General features: G+C 45.0%; 1 protein-coding gene across 1 annotated transcript in view; it reads left to right on the top strand.

Annotated features, from left to right (window-relative positions):
• Window positions 1-22498, top strand: part of LOC130127142 (guanylate cyclase 2G-like) — a 31639-nt gene that overhangs the window by 4164 nt on the left and 4977 nt on the right. The window contains exons 10-15 of the mRNA XM_056296714.1: window positions 97-180; window positions 735-839; window positions 987-1058; window positions 1185-1353; window positions 1656-1811; window positions 2129-2306. Coding sequence (XP_056152689.1) covers window positions 97-180; window positions 735-839; window positions 987-1058; window positions 1185-1353; window positions 1656-1811; window positions 2129-2306 — 764 coding nt within the window. The remainder of the gene's footprint in view (window positions 1-96; window positions 181-734; window positions 840-986; window positions 1059-1184; window positions 1354-1655; window positions 1812-2128; window positions 2307-22498) is intronic.

Here is a 22498-nt window from a genome sequence, read left to right on the forward strand (position 1 = left end):
CAAATGCTGACTTTCAACTTTGCTCCAGGTTACTCTACATTTACAACTATCCAACACCCACCCGGCTGTGTTTTTGTACTGTTGTATTCTGAACAGGGAAATCAAGTGGCTATCAAATACTTAGAGAACCAATTCATCCGTGATATTTGCAAACCCTCCATCATTGCAGAGTTCAAAATGGTAAAATTACATGGTTTTTTTTATGCTAACCATTATTCATCTTTTGTTGTTAAAGTTGTTGTCTGTCATACAAGCAGCATTAAAATTAACCCCAGCAAATGCTGAAAGAATAGCAGTCATATATGATGTTGATATGCAGCCAATTAAGAATTATTATTTTCTGAATAGCTAACTTGGGCGTGTGATAAATTTCAATCATGTGCATTGTTACCAGCACAACATGTATTTTTTGTGAAAACTGTTCTCGATGCACACATTAATCGCAATATTCTTGTTGTATTTGATTTTTTGCATTTGTCTGATTTCTAGTAACTTGACTAGAAATTGCAAAACCTGTCATAATGGCCCATAAAAAATTCATTTAATACCACCAGTGGCTGAAATCTGCTGATTTGAGTGGTTACCGGAAAGCCAAATCACATTACAAGTCTTTGCTTGGTTCCCAGAACAAAGAACCATTTGTTTCAATATCATATGAAAAATGAATGTCATTCATTAAAACTTTCACTGAAAGTTGTGTTGTGTGCCCAACTCTCTGAAATTATTGAGTGCAGATGAAAGAGATGAAGCATGAAAACTTGGTGCAGTTCTTTGGGGTGTGCACTGAGCGACCAAACGTCTGTCTGGTCACACAGTACTGCAAGAAAGGGAGTCTGAAGGTTAGTGTTTCAGACAGTGCCACAAAATCCTGCAATACTCATGAAAGATATATGCATCGTGGCAGGAATTTTACAATGGCTACACACTTTTGTGTTTTGATCTGACTTCACGATGTTAATTCTTTTTTGGTGTTGTTTTGATTGCAGGATATCCTGAGGGTTTCAGATATTGAGCTGGATTGGCTGTTTAAACTATCCTTTGCATATGACATTGTCAATGTGAGTCAGATATTTCATGAAAGGTGGACAAACAATTCATCTATGGATTTACTACTCATCCTGATTCCAATGACCATTTAATAGTTTGGATATTGTCATGGTTTAAATGCAGCCATTCACTTGCAGGGGATGGAGTTTATTCACAAGAGTAACATGAAGTCCCATGGAAACCTGAAGCCCAGCACATGTCTTGTGGACAGCAGACTACAGATAAAACTGTCTGGCTTTGGACTGTGGGAATTCAAACATGGAACCAAAAACAGACTCATCTCACTGGAAAACCCCGAATATGAAGGTCAGTGGGTGGAGCTGCTTGTTATGGACAGTCTTTTCATCTAAAGAAGTCATGCTGCTTTGCATGTTGATTTTATCTTGTGTCCAAGATATTCAAATATACAATACTTAACATAGCATTATGTAAGATGCACGCAGTTTCAGGTAATGTGAACCTTGAGTGAATTCTAAATGGTAAGAATTTGCTATATTAATTCACCTGTTCCTCACATTATCATGTCAATATGAAAACTATTAAAATGTAGATTTTAATAAAAATCACAGGATTTCATTAAGATGGCACTTTAAATGACCTTGTTTTAGAACTGTACTGGACTGCCCCAGAGCTTCTCAGACAAGTCAGTCTCCCATTCAACGGCACATCCAAGGGGGACGTCTACAGCTTTGCCATCATCATGCGGGAACTCATGTACAGTTCTGAGGGTGGCCCTTACAATGACTTTAACCTGGAGCCAAAAGGTCAGCATGGTACCTTTTATATAGTCTGGGTCATTCAGTGTTTCCTCTACATTAATTCAGAGTGAACTACCAAAACAAAATGGGATAGTATTATTTTGTCCAGATTTCTCCAAAATGCATAAAAGGAAAATATTTAATGATAAGAATCATCTAACCACACATAAGTACTGTGTTTATGAGTAGTAAGATATTGTTTAGTATAGACAGCATTGTTCAGCACCTCCTGCTTCTCACCATGTACCTTAAATCCACGATGCTGCCATTAGCTTTCCACCTCTATCCATCATGTCTCAGTCTGTTCTGTTTTTTGTCTACAGAGATTATCAAGCAACTGCGCACGCCTCTCCTGGGCGAACCCATCCGGCCGACGCTGTCTGACCAGCAATGTGATGAGAGCATTAACACACTGCTGAGGGCCTGCTGGAGCAAGAACCCCGACCACAGACCTCCTTTTGGATCCATACGAAGACAACTGAGAGAGATCAGCCCAGACAGGTCAGACTTTTGTTTCCAGTGTGGTCTTTGTGCTTTAGTAAATACAAAGCAGAGAACATTAGCTAAGATTACAAAAAAGAGAGAGAATGACATTTAAAACAACGAAGGCCATGAGCCAGACTCCAGCCTGTTAATATGTGAGTAACTACATGGCAAGCCTTTCCAGACTGATGACAACGTGAACAGCAAACCTCATGGTTTTTAAACTGAGTTTGATGTTAGCAAGCAGACTTCATATTTAAATTAACTAAAAGTGAATCACGACCAGAATATAGGTTAGGTTTATAAGTCAATAGCATAATAACATTTAAGTAACATTTGGATATTAAACACACAGAGTATATTTTCCTTGCATGAATTCGGGGGCAGTCGGGAACCGCCACAGCCGGGACGCAAACCCGTGTCTCCTGCACCACGGGCAACTACATTAACCAGTCAACGAAAGGGTCCGACCCGTTAGTCAAGGGCAAGCGAGTCTATTCATCCGTGATCGTTACACTACCCCCACCCCCCACCCCATGGGAAGCACGCTCCCGTGCTTCAGCATATCAGCTCCCTCACGCCTCTGGGAACATACGTTTCCAGTGGCCTCACAGTCTCACCATCCCACTTCTGACACCAATGTAGCGAATTCAGGAGGCAGCCTGGGTATCACCACAACCAGGATGTGAACCCGTGTCTCCCATACCATGAGCGACTATGTTAACCAGTCGACTAAAGGGTCCGACCCTTTAGCCAAGGGCTAGCGAGTCTATTCATCCGTGATTGCTACAATATTAAAAACATTGCAACTCACCAATATCATTGAAACAGTGAGAGCCCTGGGCTTGTTTCCCTGCAACAAGACAGTCATGACATGCGAGTTATCGGTCGCAATAAAGTAATATTTTAGGTATTTAGGACTCGTCATATTTCCTTTTGAAGGGAGCTTTCTTTTTTCTTTGCCTCTGCTGTCTCTTCGTTATCCCCCATTGTTAGACCTTTTGTCTTCCCTATCTCTTCCGAAGAAACTCAAACAACGTTTGTTTTTTACTCATGGTAGCTAGCTAGTTGCAACATGCACATCGAGAAGGTAAGTGGATGATGACTGACTGAAGTTTAACATCAGTTTCCTCATCCTGTTGTGGGCGTGACAGGAAATGGTGAAGAAAGGTGCAGCACAGACAGACCGTACCAAGTTCAATGTAATTACCGCACAAAATATGTTTATTATTCAGTTTTTTTTTTAATTTCATTCATTTATTTATTTTTTGCAAAATCAAATCGTTTCTTCGCGGCCAGTAGCAAATGCTTTGCGGCCTGGTGCCAGTCCGTGGCCCGGTGGTTGGGGACTGCTGTTTTAGATAATGCATACAGTGACATATTTAGTCAAAAAATTTCTATTCCGAAGATGCGTCAGATAAGCTTGTTTTGGTCTGTTGGGTCGGATTGCATTCTCACTGCAAACAAACTGCTCCAAGGTTCGAATGGAGGAGAGCCAAGACAACCCTTTCTTGGCGATCTTGGCCCACTTGTTTTGTCCAGCATCCAAGTGCAATTGCTGTATTCACATATGCCCAAATGAATCGATCTTTGGGGGAAACGCTCCTGGTACAAAAAAAAACAAAACTGCTCCAAACGAGCCAGGTGTGAAAGCACCCTAAAAGTGAAAATGATAGATGGATGTAGATGTACTAACTAACAACCAATTGGCGTGTATACCCAGAGGCGTGAGGGAGCTGAGATGCTGAAGAGTGGGGACGCGCTTCCTGAAATGGGGGGGGGGGTCATGTAACGATCATGAATGAGTAGACTCGCTAGCTGGTTGGCTAATGGGTCGGACCCTTTAGTTGACTTGTTAACGTAGTCGCCCGTGGTGCGTGCGACCTGGGTTCACATCCCAGCTGCGGCAGTTCCCGGCTGCCTCCCGAATTCGCTACATTGGTGTCAGAAGTAGCTGAACTTGCGTTCATAGATTTATATATTAACTTGGTGGGTAGGCTATGTCAAGATCGGACCTGAGTAGTTCTGAAGCTGAGTCAACAATCAACGTAACAGGGTGCACATCACTCGCTAATAGCTAGCATAGCGGCTAACATTCCACCGCCTCACCAATGAGTTTCACTGGTGACTGGCGCACCAATTGGGTCATTTTCCGGGCCACGTATGAGGACTACACCCTCGTTACGGGTATAGCTGAAAGGGACAAGAAAATTCAGGCTGCAACTCTGAGGAGCGCGATGGGAAGTGAATGCAGACATATTTACCATTACAACCAGGACCTCTCCGAGCAGGATCAAGGGGATGCTGCAGCGAAACTGAATGTGTCAGAAAAGTATTTCAAACCTGCGAAGAACGTGATATATGAAATATACGTGTTTGGGAGCTGCAAACAGGAAGCAGGCAAATCCATAGACAATATTGTGACCAGACTAAGAGAAAAGGCAGCAACCTGTGAGTATGGACAGCTAAGGGATGAGATGATTCGTGACAAAATTGTACTGGGTGTTGTAATTGAGAGCACAAGGTGCAGAATGTTAAGAGAAAAGGAACTCACATTAATCACTGCTATTGAGATGTGCCGTGCAGTGCAACAGACTGACATTCGAATGAGAGCAATGGAAATACAAGTCCACACAACCACGTGGTTCACACCATTGCTAAGCAACAATCCAGGCATAACCAAGTGAGGCGGAATAATTCACCCAGATCTGTAGACACAGAATATGCATGTAAATACTGTGGCAACTCACATTCAAGGGGAAGAGAACACTGCCCAGCATTTGGGAAACGATGCAAATCATGTGGAACGTGTTACAATATTGGCTAAGCCAAGGTTATGTGTATGTGCTCTTGTACCGATGTCATCACTAGAGGGCGCTGTTGTGTTGACCTGTGATCTATAAAAGAGCATGCGCAAAATAAAGAAACCAGTTTCCGGTTACAGCAACACCAATGAAGTGCACGCGTGAAATGAGTCTAGTTGAGCCGGTATTCCTGCCCTCAGAGATGACAACGTCAACAGGTTATGGGCCCAGAAGGGAAGGTGGAAGCCAATGGTACAGACTATGCTTCGATGGAGATGAGGAAAATTACGAGTTATGGGAAAACAAGTTTTTAGGCCATCTGCGTTTGCTCGGTCTTAAAGAGACCATATTACAAGAGCCAGATGATGACGAAAATGAGGACGTGGTCGCTGAAGATGCAAAGAAAAATGGAAGATGCATATGCTGAATTGATACAATTTTTGGATGACAAAAGTCTCTCCCTGATTATGAGAGAAGCCGCCGAAGATGGAAGAAGAGCGTTGAAGATACTGAGGGACCACTACGCTGGCAAAGGGAAGCCACGTGTGATTAGCCTCTACACAGAGCTAACATCTCTCTAGAAAGCGGCAAATGAGACCATCACAGAATACATCATTCGTGCAGAAACGACTACAACAGCACTGAGAAATGCAGACAAGGTTCTTGGCGACAGACTGTTAATTGCTATGATTCTGAAAGGCTTGCCCAAATCATTTAAGCCGTTTTCCATCCACATAATGCAGAGTGATGAGAAGATAACTTTTGCGGAGTTAAAAACCAAGTTGAGAAGTTATGAGAGCACGGAGAAGTTTAATGACAACGTGATGAAGACAAGCAGCTCAACAATGAAAGTGAGGGGGAGAGAGAAAGAAAAGAGCTCAGAGATAACCTGCTACAACTGCAGCCAAAATGGCCACAAAGCCCGGACATGCAACGTAACTGGAGGCGAGCGTCAAGCGCAGAGACAGCGGTGCAGTGTTTGCCGGCGCTCCACTCGCAGAGATGCCACGTGCAGACGGAAAAGACGAGACAACGTGAAACAAGCAATGGATGCACAGGATCACACTTTCAAAATTGATGACTGTCAGGTCAGTAGAGTAAAACAGAGAGGTCTGATGGTGGATACGGGTACAACGTTACACATGATCACCGACATCGGAAAGTTTAGGAGGTTTGATGACAGTTTCCAGCCAGAGACACGTGTTATGGAGTTGGCTGACGGGACAAAAACAAACGGTGTCGCGCTGAAGAGAGGTGAAGCGGAGGTCTGCCTGCTGGACAGTGAGGGTCGCCGGGTGAAGACAACGCTGAAGAAGGTGCTGTATATTCCATCATATCCAGAAGACATTTTATCTGTTAAAACAGTGATGGGCAACAGAGCTGCAGTCAACTTTCAGTAAGGACACAACCACCTCATCCACAAGGATGGCACCAGGTTTGACATCAAAGTGTACAATAGACTTTACTATCTGAACACTGTAGATGATAAACAAGGTGATGGGTGTCATGGATACTATGATATACAAACCTGGCACGAAATACTAGGTCACTGTAACTATGAGGATGTATCAAAGTTGGAAAATGTAGTAGAGGGAATGAAAATTAAGGGAAAATGTGATAAGTCTAAACTAAACTGTGAAGTGTGCACACAAGGGAAATTTGCTCAGAGTAGAAACAGAGAACCAGACGCCAGGGCAAAAGTAGCACTTGATTTAGTTCATACTGACTTATGCGGCCCCATAGAGCAAGAGGCAAAAGATGGGTTCAGATATACTCTGGCATTTACTGATGATTACTCAGGAGTAGTCTATGTGTATTTCCTGAAAACAAAGAGTGATGCTGCTAAAGCTACTGAAAAGTTCATAGCTGACACTGCCCCCTATGGGAAGATCAAGTGTATAAGGTCAGATAATGGCACAGAGTTCACAGGTTAGGATTTTCAGTCTTTACTTAGTAAGAATGCCATAAGACATGAGACTTCAGCACCTTACTCACCCCATCAAAATGGAACTGCTGGGAGGAATTGGAGAACACTGTTTGAAATGGCAAGGTGCGTGTTAATTGAGAGCAACTTACCTAAGAAGTTGTGGACATAGTATGCTGTGATGGCTGCTGCAGTAATTCGGAGCAGGTAATACAATAGGCGTGTGAAACAGACTCCATACTACATGCTGACAGGGAAAAAGCCTGATGTGTCAAAGATGAGAGTGTTTGGATCAGTGTGCTATGCAAACAAGCAAGACAAGAAAAAGTTAGATTCATGGTGTGAGAAGGGGATTTTTGTAGGATATGATAAGAATAGCCCATCATACCTAGTCTACTACCCAAACATTGGGAAGGTCCTAAAACACAGGCTAGTCAAATTTGTCACAAAAAGTGGCATTGAACGCCAAACTCACGACACATCCAGAAATGACTGATGGTGATTTTCATGGGAAAGGAATATGTATCCCCCATGCCAAAGGCCAAGATGGCTAACCAGAGTTCAAAAGAGAGCCAGGAGCCTAAAATTGAAAATCTAGAGAGTAATGACGACACTTAGACAGAACAGAGAGGAGAGAGTCATGAGGCATGTTATCCCAAAAGAGACAGGAAAACTCCTAAGTACTTGGAAGACTATGAATGTGAAGTTGAGTGTAATGACCAGATATTAACCAATATTGACTGCTGCTACAGAGTGGCCTGTAATGTACCACAAACCTTCAAAGAAGCCATGAGCTCAACAGGGTCAGACATGTGGGCTAGTGCTATGAAGGAGGAAATGGATTCTCTTATGGAAAATTATACTTTCACACTGACCACCCTGCCAGAAGGTAAAAAAGCAGTGGGGGGTCATTGGGTTTATGCAATCAAAGACAATACAGACAGCTCTGAAACCTACAAGGCCAAAAAGAGGGGAAGAAAAGGTGTGAAGTAACCTACTGTATGTAACTAACTACCAGACATATTGTGTTGTGACTACAGTCTATGTTTTGTGACTGATGTGTACAGTATAGAGCAAGTGGGAGTGTTACAATATTGGCTAAGCCAAGGTTATGTGTATGTGCTCTTACACAGATGTCCCCACTAGAGTGCGCTGTTGTGTTAACCTGTTGTCTATAAAAGAGCATGCGCAAAATAAAGAAACCAGTTTCCGGTTACAGCAACACCGATGAAGTGCACATGGGATTTTTCTCCGTGAAATGAGTCTGGTTGAGCCAGTATTCCTGCCCTCAGAGATGACAACGTCAACATAACGCATAATCACTTTGCGAAAGTGTGTCAAAAAGCAAAAGAAGCTGTACTGATAGAAAAATGCACTGCATGGGAAATATGGCAGAGAATTCAGAGCAAAACAGTGATGAGGACAAATGCATATATGAGTCAATCATTGCAGTCCAAGTTAAAGGGAAGAAATGATTTGTAACATTACGATTTCACAACAAGCCACAACAATGTCAGTTGGACTCAGGAGCCACTTGTAATGAGCCTCAAGGATAAGAAAAGACTGGAACCCAAGGCACCGCTCCACCCAAGTGACACCAGACTAAAGTTGTACTCAGGGGAGACATTGGACATTGGACTCCAAAGGCATCTTTGAGACTAAATGTACAGTACGAGGCCACAAATACAAGCTCCCATTTGAGATAGTGAAGACAAGCCAAGATCCTGTTCTGTCAGGCTCAACAAGTGAACGCCTGGGTCTCATGCACTTCACAATCCCTGATGATGTACTTAAAGGGGAACATGCACAGCCCAGAGCCCTAACCAAGGAACAGCTGGTGAACAGATGCAGTGATGTGTTCAACTCAACTGTGGAATCCCTACATGGGGAAGTCCATTTTGACTTGGATCCCAGTATTCCTGCAGTTCCATGTGCTCCACACAATGTTCCCATCGCAATGAAGGTAGCTGTTAAAGCCCAGCTGGACAAGTATGAGGCTGAAGGCCACATTGCACCCGTCACAGAATCGACTGACTGGATCAGCAAGATGGTAATTGTGAAAAAGCTGGAAAAGCTGAGACTATGCATTGATCCTAAGTTCCTGAACAAGGCCCTAAATTACTCTCAGTACATTATGCCTACTCTGGAGGATGTTCTGTACAAACTACCAAAGGCAAAAGTTTTCACCTTGGTGGATGCCAGAGATGCATTTCTGCAATGCAAACTCGATAACGAGAGCAGTCTCATGACCACTTTCTGGACCCCCTGGGGGAGGAAACGCTGGCTCAAGCTACCATTCGGAGTATCGGTGGTACCTAAGGTGTATCAGCGAAAACAACATGAGCTCCTGGTTGGACTGAAAGGCATCAAGCCTATTGTGGACAACATCTTGGTTGTGAGCTGCAGGGACACAGACAAAGAGGCTGAGACTGACCATGACATCAAACTCCTGGTGCTGATGGAGCGCTGCCATGAGTTCAAGCTGTGGCTAGGCTTAAAGAAGCAACAGTTCAACGTAGCTGAAGTCCAGTTTCATGGCCAGATTCTCTCATCCGCTGGACTGAAGCCTGACCCAGAGAAAGTGAGGGCCATCATCGAAATGCCCAATCCAGCAGACGCAAAAGGTGTGCAATGTATCATCCGCTTTGCCAACTATTTGGCCAAATTCATGCCACACTTGTCGAGTGTCTGCGCGCTGTTGTGATGCTTACTGGACAAAGAAACCCCCTGGCACTGGCTGTCCAAATATGATGCGGCAGTTCATGAGCTCAAGTCTCTGACTACAACCATGCCTGTCTTGTGCTACTATGATGTGACTTAGCCAATCACAGTCCAGAGCAACACCAGCCAGAGTGGGCTCGGCTGCTGCCTCATGAAGGAAGGCCAACCCATTGCGTTTGCTGTGAGAGCTCTTACCCCCACAGAACCCCCCCCACACACACACACAAATCGAAAGAGTGCCTCAGCATTGTCTTTGCCTGTCAAGAGGTTTGACCACTACTTATACGGCCGCCAACTGATGACAGCAGAGACAGACCATAAGCCTCTGATTTCAATCTTCAGCAAACCTCTCCTCAACGCACCCGAGGCTTCAGAGCATGCTCATGACCTTACAGGTCTACAAACCCCAATTCCAATGAAGTCGGGACGTTGTGTAAAACGTGAATAAAAACAGAATACAATGATTTGCAAATTCTTTTCGACCTTTATTCAATTGAATACACTACAAAGACAAGATATTAAATGTTCAAACTTATAAACTTTATTGTTTTTTGCAAATATTCACTCATTTTGAATTTGATGCCTGCAACATGTTCCAAAAAAGCTGGGACAGGGGCAACAAAAGACTGGGAAAGTTGAGGAATGCTCAAAAAACACCTGTTTGGAACATTCCACAGGTGAACATGTTAATTGGAAACAGGTGAGTGTCATGATTGGGTATAAAAGGAGCATCCCTGAAAGGCTCAGTCATTCACAAGCAAGGATGGGGCGAGGTTCACCACTTTGTGAACAATTGCGTGAGCAAATAGTCCAACAATTTAAGAACAACGTATCTCAATGTACAATTGCAAGGAATTTAGGGATTTCATCATCTACATTCCATAATATCATGAAAAGATTCAGAGAATTCGGAGAAATCTCTGCACGTAAGCGGCAAGGCCAAAAACCAACATTGAATGCCCGTGACCTTCGATCCCTCAGGCAGCACTGCATTAAAAACCGACATCATTCTATAAAGGATATTACCACGTGGGCTCAGGAACACTTCGGAAAACCATCGTCAGTTAACACAGTTCATCGCTACATCTACAAGTGCAAGTTAAAACTCTACCATGCAAAGCGAAAGCCATATATCAACAGCACCCAGAAACGCCGCCGGCTTCTCTGGGCCCGAGCTCATCTGAGATGGACTGACGCAAAGTGGAAAAGTGTGCTGTGGTCTGATGAGTCCACATTTCAAATTGTCGTTTCCTCCGGGCTAAAGAGGAAAGGATCATCCAGATTGTTATCAGCGCAAAGTTCAAAAGCCAGCATCTGTGATGGTATGGGGGTGTGTTGGTGCCCATGGCATGGGTAGCTTGCACATCTTTGAAGGCACCATTAATGCTGAAAGGTACATACAGGTTTTGGCGCAACATATGCTGCCATCCAAGCGACGTCTTTTTCAGGGACGTCCCTGCTTATTTCAGCAAGATAATGCCAAACCACATTCTGCACGTGTTACAACAGCGTGGCTTCGTAGTAAAAGAGTGCGGGTACTAGACTGACCTGCCTGCAGTCCTGCCCTGTGTCCCATTGAAAATGTGTGGCGCATTATGAAGCGCAAAATACGACAACTGAGACCCCGGACTGTTGAGCAACTGAAGTCGTACATCAAGCAAGAATGAGAAAGAATTTCACCTACAAAGCTTCAACAATTAGTGTCCTCAGTTCCCAAACACTTATTGAGTGTTGTTAAAAGGAAAGGTGCTGTAATACAGTGGTGAACATGCCCCTGTCCCAGCTTTTTTGGAACGTGTTACAGGCATCAAATTCAAAATGAGTGAATATTTGCAAAAAAACAATAAAGTTCATCAGTTTGAACATTAAATATCTTGTATTTGTATTGTATTCAATTGAATATAGGTCGAAAAGGATTTGCAAATCATTGTATTCTGTTTTTATTTACGTTTTACACAACGTCCCAACTTCATTGGAATTGGGGTTTGTACAATCTGAATGTCATCTACAAACCAGGGCCTGAAATGTTCATCAGTGACATGCTCAGCAGAGCAACAGCAGGATGCTCAGGAATGGCCTACCAGTGGCACACTATCTGCTCCTTACAGCAAGAGCAAGACGATGCACAGCACATGAACCAGGCAGACTACTTAAACATAAGTGACCAGTGCTTAGAACAATTTAGGCTGCACACTAACCGGGATGAATGTCTGCAGACGCTAAAGTCTACAGTTCTCATGGGCTGGCCAGGAGCGAAGACGTGCTTCTCATTCAGAGAATATTGGTCCTACCGTGATGGGGTCAGCATACAGAACGGCATCTTATTCCAGGGGGCAGAAAGTCATCATCCCGAAATTGCTACGCTCAGAGATGCTTACACGCATACATATGAGTCTCATAGGAGGAAATTCATGCTACTGGCAAACTCGAGAGACATTGTACTGGCCCAACATGCAGGCAGAAATAAAGGACTTTGTGAGCAACTGTTCAACCTTGAACGAGCCCACCAGGCCATGGCAGATCGTGAGCATGGACCTGTTCAGCCACAGGCAGTAGCACTGTCTGCTTATAGTTGACCACTAGTTGGACTTTTGGGAGGTTGAGCTCCTCCCTGACTTATCTGCAGAGACAGTCATTAAGCGTTGTAAGACACAGTTCACATGATATGGCCAGGCAGACAAGGTCATCACAGACAATAGCCCACAGTTTACTTCATAGTTTGCACATTTTGCCTCTGAATGGGAGTTTGAGCTCCAAGGCACCCGGAAGCAAATGGCAAGGCAGAGTCAGCCGTCAAGATTGCAAAGAATCTACTGTGTAAGGCGATGTGTGATTGTGACGACCCTTGGAAGGCCATACTACACTGGAGGATTACTCCCACCGAAAACATGGACAGCAACCCAGCACAACGCCCCATGTCTCGTCGGCTGAAAACCTCCATTCCAGTGACAAAAAAAGTCCTCGAACGTGTCATTGTGTTAGGGGTCACTGAGAAACCACATCACAGGAAGCAGCTTGCAAAGTTTTTCTATGACCGGTCCACGCAGGACCTGCCAGAGCTGGAGGTCAGGGAAATTGTCTGAATGAAGCCCTGCCTGGTAATAACACTGGTCTCTGGAAGGTTGGGACCTGCCTCCGCAAGGTTGCACCGAGATCTTACCTGGTGGATGTCGATGGCTCAATCTATTGATGCAACAGGGTTGATCTCAGAGTGGCAGAGACAACTCCTACTTGGTCCTGCGATGAGAATGAGCCAGGGCCTACACGTGTTCCGGAGAATAGTGCTGCAGAGGCTCTCCCAGTTATGGCCGAGCCAAGCCCCGGTCAGGCACACACCAAGGGCCTCTGCCAGTTCAGTTGGAGCCAGACGCTCAGAGGAACACAGATGTACAAGGGCTGGACAGCTGTCTAAGCCACCTGAGAGACTCAACTTATAATATGGACTGTGTATGGCTGTTGCCATTTAAAAAAAAACACAAAAAAAGGAAGAGAACCAGAAGGAATGCGGAAAAACAGTAGTGAACAGAGACTGTTGTAATGTTTTGATTTTGGAAAAGATTTATTTTATTTACAAATTATATTTGACATGATGCACTATGTACTTGCACTATGCTCTAATGTGTTGGTGTTTACTTTGGAAAAGGAGGCTGTTATGGGGTCTAGTTAGATCGATGCCATCGACAATCTACTTGTTTGTTGTTTTATGCATACCCCGGATGTAGGGAGTTGTTCCATGCTTTTTCAGATACACTTCCTGAACTCGGCACACGTGTCTGTCATTTATTCATGCATTCAGTATATCCTAGACAAACACCAATAGTGATGGATTAATAGCCTCTGATAATTTGGTCAGCACCAGTTGTGTTTCAGAAAATTTACATTTCCAAATCTGGATATATCCAGATTTGAAAATATAACATATATAAACATATCCATCCATCCATCCATTATCTGAACCACTTATTCTGCTCTCAGGGTCGCGGGGATGCTGGAGCCTATTTAAACATATATCCAAGAGAAATCCACTCGTATAAGTGGCAGTAAAAAGATCATAATCATCATCTGAACTATTACCAAGTGGTTGCAAAGCTAAATATGAACTAATATTTCAACCTTTGTACTAGATATTTTCTATTAACCTTAATTAAGTGTAATTTTATTTTCAACGCCTTCATTGTTTACTCAGTGAGTGTGGGAAGACAAAGTGAGTTATGCTAATGTGGGTTTTCAAAGGTGATCCTGTCCTTATACAGTTTTAGTTTAATATGAAGAGTTAATAGGATCCCGAAAAGAGCTTACTGTTCCTCTTACGTCTTCCAAATTTGAACTGGAAGAGTGCACTCGCAGATCACCGTCAGGCACAATCACCCCTTCTCTGGTGCTCGGAATTGGCAACAAACCACCCTTTTTGTCTACCAGGAGAAGGGAAAATACGTATCTCCCCTTCTCCGGTGCTCAGGCTTAGGCATAAATCCAGCTGAGTTGGCACCCAATTACGGTATAAAACAGGTTTTTTTAGGTTTTGAATCACCGCAGCCACGAGAGGTCCTTGATCATATGGTCATAACTGTGTACAAAAATTATTGAGCTGACAGGCCCAGTGGTATGCGAAATTAGCAGCAGACAGATGCATGCACACATGGACAGAAAAACCAGTGTCTTTCCTGCCATTATATGACTTGCACAGCACCCAAGTTGATTGAAAGAGAAATATGGGAGGGAAAATAAAAAAGTTAGGGTGCGTCCGCTCATTCATCGACAAAGCGAAAAGTTGTTGTGGCACGGCGCAAGCCATCGGAAATAATGGGTTTCAGAGCGCCGTTGTCACATTGTGACTGAAAGCCCGTGTAGTGCCTAAAGTGAATGAACGGGGGGGGGGGGGGGGGACTATGCGGAAAGTTATCTACCGCTCTGGAGAGAAAGGATTGGCCCTAATATAAGACAATATTTTTTTTCCCTAAAACTTGGGTTTAAAAAAGTGGGGGTTATCTTATATTTCAGGACTAGAGGTACACTAGACAGATATTCTTTTTGAATGGAGAGAGTACCAGAGTAACTACGGTTTTTAAAGAGTGTTTGTTGCACGATGGGTTGTTTGTTGCCTTAATGTTGCTAGGCTAGCAAGTGTTTTTAGTCAGTTTGTAGTGAGTCTTTCAGAGTCAGCCAGCACTGAAAGTGTTTCATTAGTCCAATTTGTTTATTTTCTTAAATGTCTTGCACCATACGTCACCCACCAAGTTTAACAGGTGTGCAACACAGGTGATATGGACAGTGTTTAGAAAGAGAGATTTCATTCCTTGTTCCCATGCCTTAGTCATATACGCAGCGTTGTCAGATACAACTGCGGTGACTCGATCGAGGGGACCGCATATTTCATCAGTGTACCCTGTATGGCCTGCCTTACTGTCTTGAAATTGACACTGTCTAGAACCATGCAATCTAACAGAATTACATCCAATTTCAACTCCTCCTCGCACTCGGGTTTGCTTAATACAGCCAGTATATTGAGAACGTATCTGTCCTCGGCATCAGTGATCTCGTCAGCAACAATGCTAATTCCGTCACAAACTTGGAGTTTGTCTTTGATCTCGTTCACGTGTTTCGTGAATATGCTAGGCAGGTAGGTGCGTCGGAGTTGACAGGCACTTGGAATTACTCCGATGTCGCGAAGATTGTGTTCCAGATAGGAGTTCAGGCCAACATTGTCCAGTGTGTGTAAGGGGATGTTGGCTGAAGTGAAAGCTTCTGTAAGTTTAATGACCTCACTCTGTCTATGCAATTGTGCGGTTGTTTTAGCTTGAAACAGCTCTGACACAGTTTTCTGCAGTTTTCGGCTCTTCTCGGTTTCAATAGCCCGATATGCGGTTTTCTTTTTATGGACGTTTGTCTGCAAATGCTTGTCGCAACTTGCTTTTCGAGTGTAGTCCACCGGGATGTTACACACTGAGCAAAATAACAAACTACCATTGACATGAAAAGTTTTTTCTGGGTATTGTGGGGATCGTGCTTTAGCGGTGGTCTTTGCAGTTTTATTCATTTTGAAGTTTTTGATCGGACCGTGACTAACGTTAGCTGTTCATTCATTCGCACTTCTAACGTAATCATGGGAACGTAACATTACACTGTAAACTGGGACAATCTATGGGTCGGAGTGTAGGTCAGAATGTACAATGCTAGGCTATATGCGGTTCAGAAGTGATGGGTAAAATGTTTAGTGCCTATACAGATCACACTGTAGGCTACGTTAAGATTGACAGTTAGGCTACCATTCAAAACTAGAAAAATCACGAAAAGCACTAAAAACTGGGGAAATCGCGGACATGGCAAAAAAAATGGCGAGAATCACGGAATCCGTGACACCCGCGACTTCCATGACAAACACCCAGCCTTAACTATAACTTTTGTTTTACCAATGTTATTTTGTATGAAGCATAGTGCGATCCCTCACAAAAAATGTTAAGGATTACTTCAGGCCATAGCACTTACTTCATCAGTGAGCATATTTTACTTTTCTTATTGCTAATGTCAGAGTGCAGTGAAACACAACAATTTGTGTTGTGTTTTTATAAATATTGTAATGCTAATGGTCCAAAATGATGTGAAAGTGCATATTTTCACAATGCCCAAACCCCTCCCCAATAAAATTCTACTACTACTACTTCTACTACTACTAATTTCAGCTGCTCCTGTTCGGGTCGCCACAGCGGATCATCCATTTCCATCTCTTCATGTCCTCTGCATCTTCCTCTGTCGCACCAGCCACTTGCATGTCCTCCCTCACCACATCCATAAACCTCCTCTTTGACCTCCCTCTATTCCTCTTCCCTGGCAGCTCCATATTCAGCATCCTTCTCCCAATATACCCAGTATCTCTCCTCCACACATGTCCAAACCATCTCAATCTTGCCTCTCTTGCTTTATCTCCAAACCATCCAACCTGAGCTGTCCCTCTAATATACTCATTCCTAATCCTGTCCTTCTGCGTCACTCCCAATGAAAATCTTAGCATCTTCCACTCTGCCACCTCCAGCTCCGCCTCCTGTCTTTTCATCAGTCCCACTGTCTCCAAACCACATAACATAACCCCCCCCCCCCTAAAAATATATGCACTAAATATGAATATGACTTGGCCTGAATCCACGCTGATCAGGATAACTGATAGAAACCATTGGCGGCACAGTGGCCCAGTGGTTAGTGCTGTTGCCTCACAGCAAGAAGGGCCTGGATTTGAACCCTGGGGTTGTCTAACCTTGGGGGTCACCCCAGAGTCCTCTGTGTGGAGTTTGTATGTTCTCCCCATGTCTCTGGTGGGTTTTCTCGGGGTGCTCCGGTTTCCCCCACCATCAAAAGAAACATGCATGTTAGGGTTTATACTCCTATCTGTTCCCCTGACCAAGGCATTGGGAAAAGAACTGGAGTTGGTCTCCAGGCGCAGCATGAAGGCGGCAGCCCACTGCTCCTAGCTACACAGATTACAGCTAGCATGGGTTACTTTGCAGTAACTGAATTTCCCCAAGGGAATTAATAAAGTAAACTTAATTTAATTTAATTTAATTATGGACCAATCTGGGATCTTTTTTTGAATTATATGGCATTGTTTGACGATCCTGAATTATGATTCCTGTCTTTATTTGCCTGGGTGGCTTCCTTTTCTGTGGGTTATTACTAGTGCTGTATCTTCTCTTGTATGCATCTCTCATTTATTTTATAGCCATTATTTTTCTATTAGTGGTGTCACCGGTGAAATGTCTCATTTGATATGTTAACTCGTCATGTACCAGCTGTTTCAAAATCAATAAAAATGTTGAATTAAAAAAAAAGAATATGACTTGGCCTGGAAAAAAAATGTTAGTCAGATTTTTTTTTTTTTTGCTTTAAACCCTGCGAGCAACTCAACTCAATCTGCTCAGGGTTGAGAGAGCTGACAGATCGCCACAACAGCTTCCAGGCTTCGATCGGCGCCCATTTCTGCCATCTGACTGACCAACTCTGGCATTTAGTGGCACACCTCGATACTCTTGTCACGTCTCCTCCTGTCCTGGCATCAGCTCTAACTCAGAATCAGAAATAGTTTATTTTCATCTCAGTCATGTACTTTCATACACAAAAGAGACGAAATTTCGTTTCTCCCAGCCCACAGCAGTGCAACACAAAAGACAAAAAACACATATCCAAAAGAAAACGACACCACCAAAAACATACAAAAACGAGAGAACAACGAAAAAAAAAACCCACACAAATAGTCAACAACACAGTCCATGTCCAACTCCGTCAGCTCCGTCAGCTCCGTCAGCGTCAGCTCCATCTCCCACGTTCCCATTGCTAGTCCTGGTGCCTAACGTCTCCAAACCCAAACGGTTTTCCAGGGACTCTGGGGACTGCCATGCCTTTCTGGTCCAGTGTGGTCTGCACTTTGAGCTACAGGTGTCCTCGTTTCAGATGGAATGCTTGAGTGTAGCCTACATCATCTCCCACCTCACAGGAAGAGCAGAGGCCTGGGCAACCGCTGAGTGGGCCAGGGATTCTCCGTCGGCTCTTCAGTTCTTCTATGACACTTTTTGCAAAATCAACCACACAATTCCAGGCCAAGAGGTGGCTAGAGCATTAATGGGTTTGTGCCAAGGCAAGCAGCGGGTCTCCGATTATGCCATCGAGTTCCGCACTCGGGCAGTTGGAACTCTCATTCCCTGTTTTGACGCCTTCCTCCATGGGCTGGTCGACCCCATAAAAGACCAGTTAGCTCCTCTAGAGCTACCTCCAGACTGTGACTCTCTCATTTCTCTGGCCATTAAACTTGATAATCATCTCCAGGAGAGCGAAAGAGAGAGGTCCAGCCTTGCCGTTATCCAGCCTGACCAGAGGGGGCAGCCTATAGTCAATCGCCCTTCTTGCTAACATTCTCCTGCACATCTCATCCCCTTGGCCGCCCCACCATCACCCCCTACTGCTTCGGAGGACCCCATGCAGTTGGGGGAGAGTCATGCTCACACCTGAAGAGTGACAGCGCCACCTGCGGGAGGGCAGATGTATCTACTGTTCCCAACTGGACCACTTCATCTCCGTTTGCCCAGTAAAACATAAGGCTCATCAAGTGAAGAGAAGGGCACTGGTGAGCCAAACCAATTCCTCTGCTTTTCTCTCTCAACCCCTCACTCAAGCACGACTTATCACTCCATCCCAGACTCTCTGTCACCCTGTGTAAGTGAACTCCGGGGCAGATGGAAGTTTTATTGATTGTAGGTTAGCCAAGAGACTTGATCTTGACTTAATTCCTCTGCCCAAGCCATTGGAAGCTAACGCTTTGGATAGACATCTGCTGTGTAGAGTTACTCACTTTACTCAACCCATTACACTTGTCATTGCTAATAACCACACTGAATTCCTGAACTTCCATATATTCAACTCTGTTACAGTCACTCATCCTTGGTTTTCCATGGCTCACTAAACATAACCCTCACTTGGACTGGTCCACAAGGGAGGTAATGAGTTGGGACAAGTAATGCTCACTCACCTGTTTCCCATCAATTTCTGCCTCAGCACCACCGTGACCCTCTGAAGTTTCACCTTCTCTGTTACCCAAGCCTCATGCGGCCCGAGTCTCCTGCCTCCTCTCCTCCTCCTGCATCGGTGGACTCCAACTTCCAGGATCCCTCCAGAGTCCCTTCTTGTTACCTTGACCTCAAGGAGGTTTTCAACAAGGTCTGTGCTACCTCTCTGCCCCCTCACTTAACGCTATCACTGTGCAATTGAATTCCTACCAGGTACTTCACCCCCCCCAAGGCCCCCCTCTATTCTTTGTCAGCCCCAGAAATGGAGGCAATGAAGACATACAGTTGAGCGCTGACTTGCTGCTGGAATCATTCATCTGTCTACCTCTCCTGCTGGGACAGGTTTATTCTTCGTTGACAAGAAAGACAATACTCTTTGTCCATGCATCGGCTAATGGACTCTGAATGATATCACCTTCAAGAACAGATACGCATCCCTCTTATCTCTTCAGCATTTGAGTAACTGCAAGGTGCTAAGATCTTTACGAAGCTTGGTCTTAGAAATGCATATCATTTTGTAAGGATGAGGGAAGAAGACAAGTGGAAAACCTCTTTCAACACTCTTAGGCCTCACCAATGCTCCAGATGTGTACCAGGCCCTGGTTAATGACATTCTTCGGGACATGCTTAGCCTGTTCGTCTTTGTCTACCTGGATGATATCCTCACCTTCTCCCCTGATGAAGAGACTCACATGCAACACATCCACCGGGTTCTTCAGCGCCTCCTCGAAAACCAGCTCCTCACAACAAAAGTTGAGAAGTGTGAGTTCCATTTCTCCACCGTCACATTCCTGGGGTTCATCGTCTCAGAGGGCAACATCCAGATGGATCCCGCTAAGGTCAGTGCTGTCACTGAGTGGCCCACGCCCTCAAATCACAAACAGCTCCAACGTTTCCTGGGTTTTGCCAATAGACGCTTCATCAGAAACTATAGCACTGTTGCTACCCCGCTGTATGCCCTAACTTCCTCCAATGCCAAGTTTCATTGGTCTCCCCAGGCCGAAAAGGATTTCTGGAGGTTGAGGGAGAACTTTCTCTCGGCACCCATCCTCACTCTCCTGGATCCCCATTAATAGTTTATTGTGGAAGTCGATGCCTCGGATGTGGGCATCAAGGTAGTCCTCTCCCCGTGGTCACAAGGAGATAACCAACTCCATCGCTGCACCTGCGAAAGAAATTATGATATGAGGAACAGTGAGCTGCTGGTCATCAAGGTGGCCCTGGAAGAGTGGCACCACTGGTTGGAGGGATCAGAGCATCCTTTCCTGGTGTGGACTGACCGTAAGAACCTTGAGTACATCAGGTCTGGCAAACGGCTCAACGCTAGACAAGTCAGGTAGGCTCTTTTCTTTAATAGATTTAATTTCTCGTGGTCTTACCATCCTGGGTCCAAAAATACTAAACCCGATGATCTGTCTCGCCAGTTTGACCCTAACTTAGTCCCAAAGCCTTCCACCAACATGCTGCCCTCTTCCTGTGTAGTTGACAGTCATGTGGGGCATTGAGGAAAGGGTAAGGCAGGCGAATGCCTGACCTTTTCCTCAATGTTCCAGATGGCTGTTCCCTGAACAGGTTGTTTGTTCCTGCCTCTCATTGCTCCCAGGTTATCCGTTGGGTTCACACCTCCCTTCTCTTCTGTCACCCTGGAATACTACGGACTCTCTTCGTCATAAAACAGCACTTCTGATGGCCGTCCATGCAGAGAGGGTTGAGGAATATGTGGCCATCTGTCATGTGTGCGCCCAGAACAAAGGCTCCCGATGCCCTACTTCCTGGTCTCCTGCGCCTGCACCCTGTGCCCCATCACCCCTGGTCTGACATCTCATTGGACTTCAACGTGGGGTTATGCCCCTCTGAAGCTAACACCACCATTCTAGTGATGGTGGACAGATTCTCCAAAATGGTTCACTTCATTCCTCTGCTGAAGTTGCCCTCTGCCAAGGAGACGGCGGAGGTAGTATTGTTCCATGTTTTCCATTTGCATGGATTGCCTAAGGATGTGATGTCAGACCGAGGGCCACAGTTTGTCTTCCAGTTCTCAATGGCTTTCTGCTCTCTTCTCGGCACCACCATCAATGTCTCCTCTGGGTACCACCCCCAGTCTAATGGTCAGACCGAGCGGCTTAACCAAGAGCTGGTGACCGGTCTACTCTGTCTCGTCACCCAGAATATGACCAGCTAAAGCAAACACCTTATCTGGGTAGAGTACACACATAACACCTTGCCAACCTCTGCTACTGGTCTCTCTCCCTTCCAGTGTGCTTATGGTTATCAGCTGCTGCTGTTTCCTGACCTGGAGATGGAAGTCAGCACCCCCTCTGTCCAGGCTTTCATTTGTCAGTGTCGCTGCATCTGGAGCCAGGCGCATCAGATGTTTCTACGAAGCTCGGCCCATTACAAGAGGACGGCTGTCCTCCAGTGAACCCCTGCCCTCATCTACCAGCCTGGGCAGTAAGTATGGCTGTCTACCCAAGCATTACCCTGCATGTGGAATCCCGTAAGCTGGCTCCCCGGTTTGTGGGTCCCTTTCCTGTCTCCAAAGTGGTCAGTCTGGTTGGCCGTGCGACTCAGATACCCTAGATCCATTAGGATTCACCCGACATTCCATGTGGCTCGGAGCAAACCTGTGAAGGAGAGTCCCTTAGTTTCTGCCTCCAGGCCCCCGCCAACCCCCCGGTTCATAGATGGAGGACCAAACTATATTGTCAAGCGCTTTTTGGTGGTTCGTCATCGTGGCCGTGGGCGTCAGTACTTGGTGGATTGGGAGGGGTACAATCCTGAGGAGAGATCATGGAAGTCCACTAGCAATATTATGGATCCAGACCTCATCCGGGGCTTCCACCGCCACCATCCTGGCCAGCCTGAGTTGTCAGGTACCGTCCCTAGAGGGGGGCATATTGTGTCCCATCCTGCTCTCTAGGTTATGCTTTTCATTGTTTCATGTCATTCATTCATTGGTTCCTGTTTTATTTTGAGGTACTCATCTGTCTTGTCTTTTCAGTTCCTGCCCTTGGTTTTGCCATCAGCCAACCCCATATATTCCACATCTGTTCCCAATGCCCTCAGTTACTCCCTAGTGTATTTAGTCTGTATTCCCCTCTCTGTGCCAGTTTGTCTTTGCACCCAGTGTCAAGCGTTCCAGCCTGTTTTTCCTAGTGTCTTCTTTTCCTCGTGTTTTGATCTCTGCTTTACCTGGACCTTGCCATTGTCTTC

Source organism: Lampris incognitus, chromosome 17, assembly GCF_029633865.1.
Source record: "Lampris incognitus isolate fLamInc1 chromosome 17, fLamInc1.hap2, whole genome shotgun sequence".
NCBI classification, from domain to species: domain Eukaryota; kingdom Metazoa; phylum Chordata; class Actinopteri; order Lampriformes; family Lampridae; genus Lampris; species Lampris incognitus.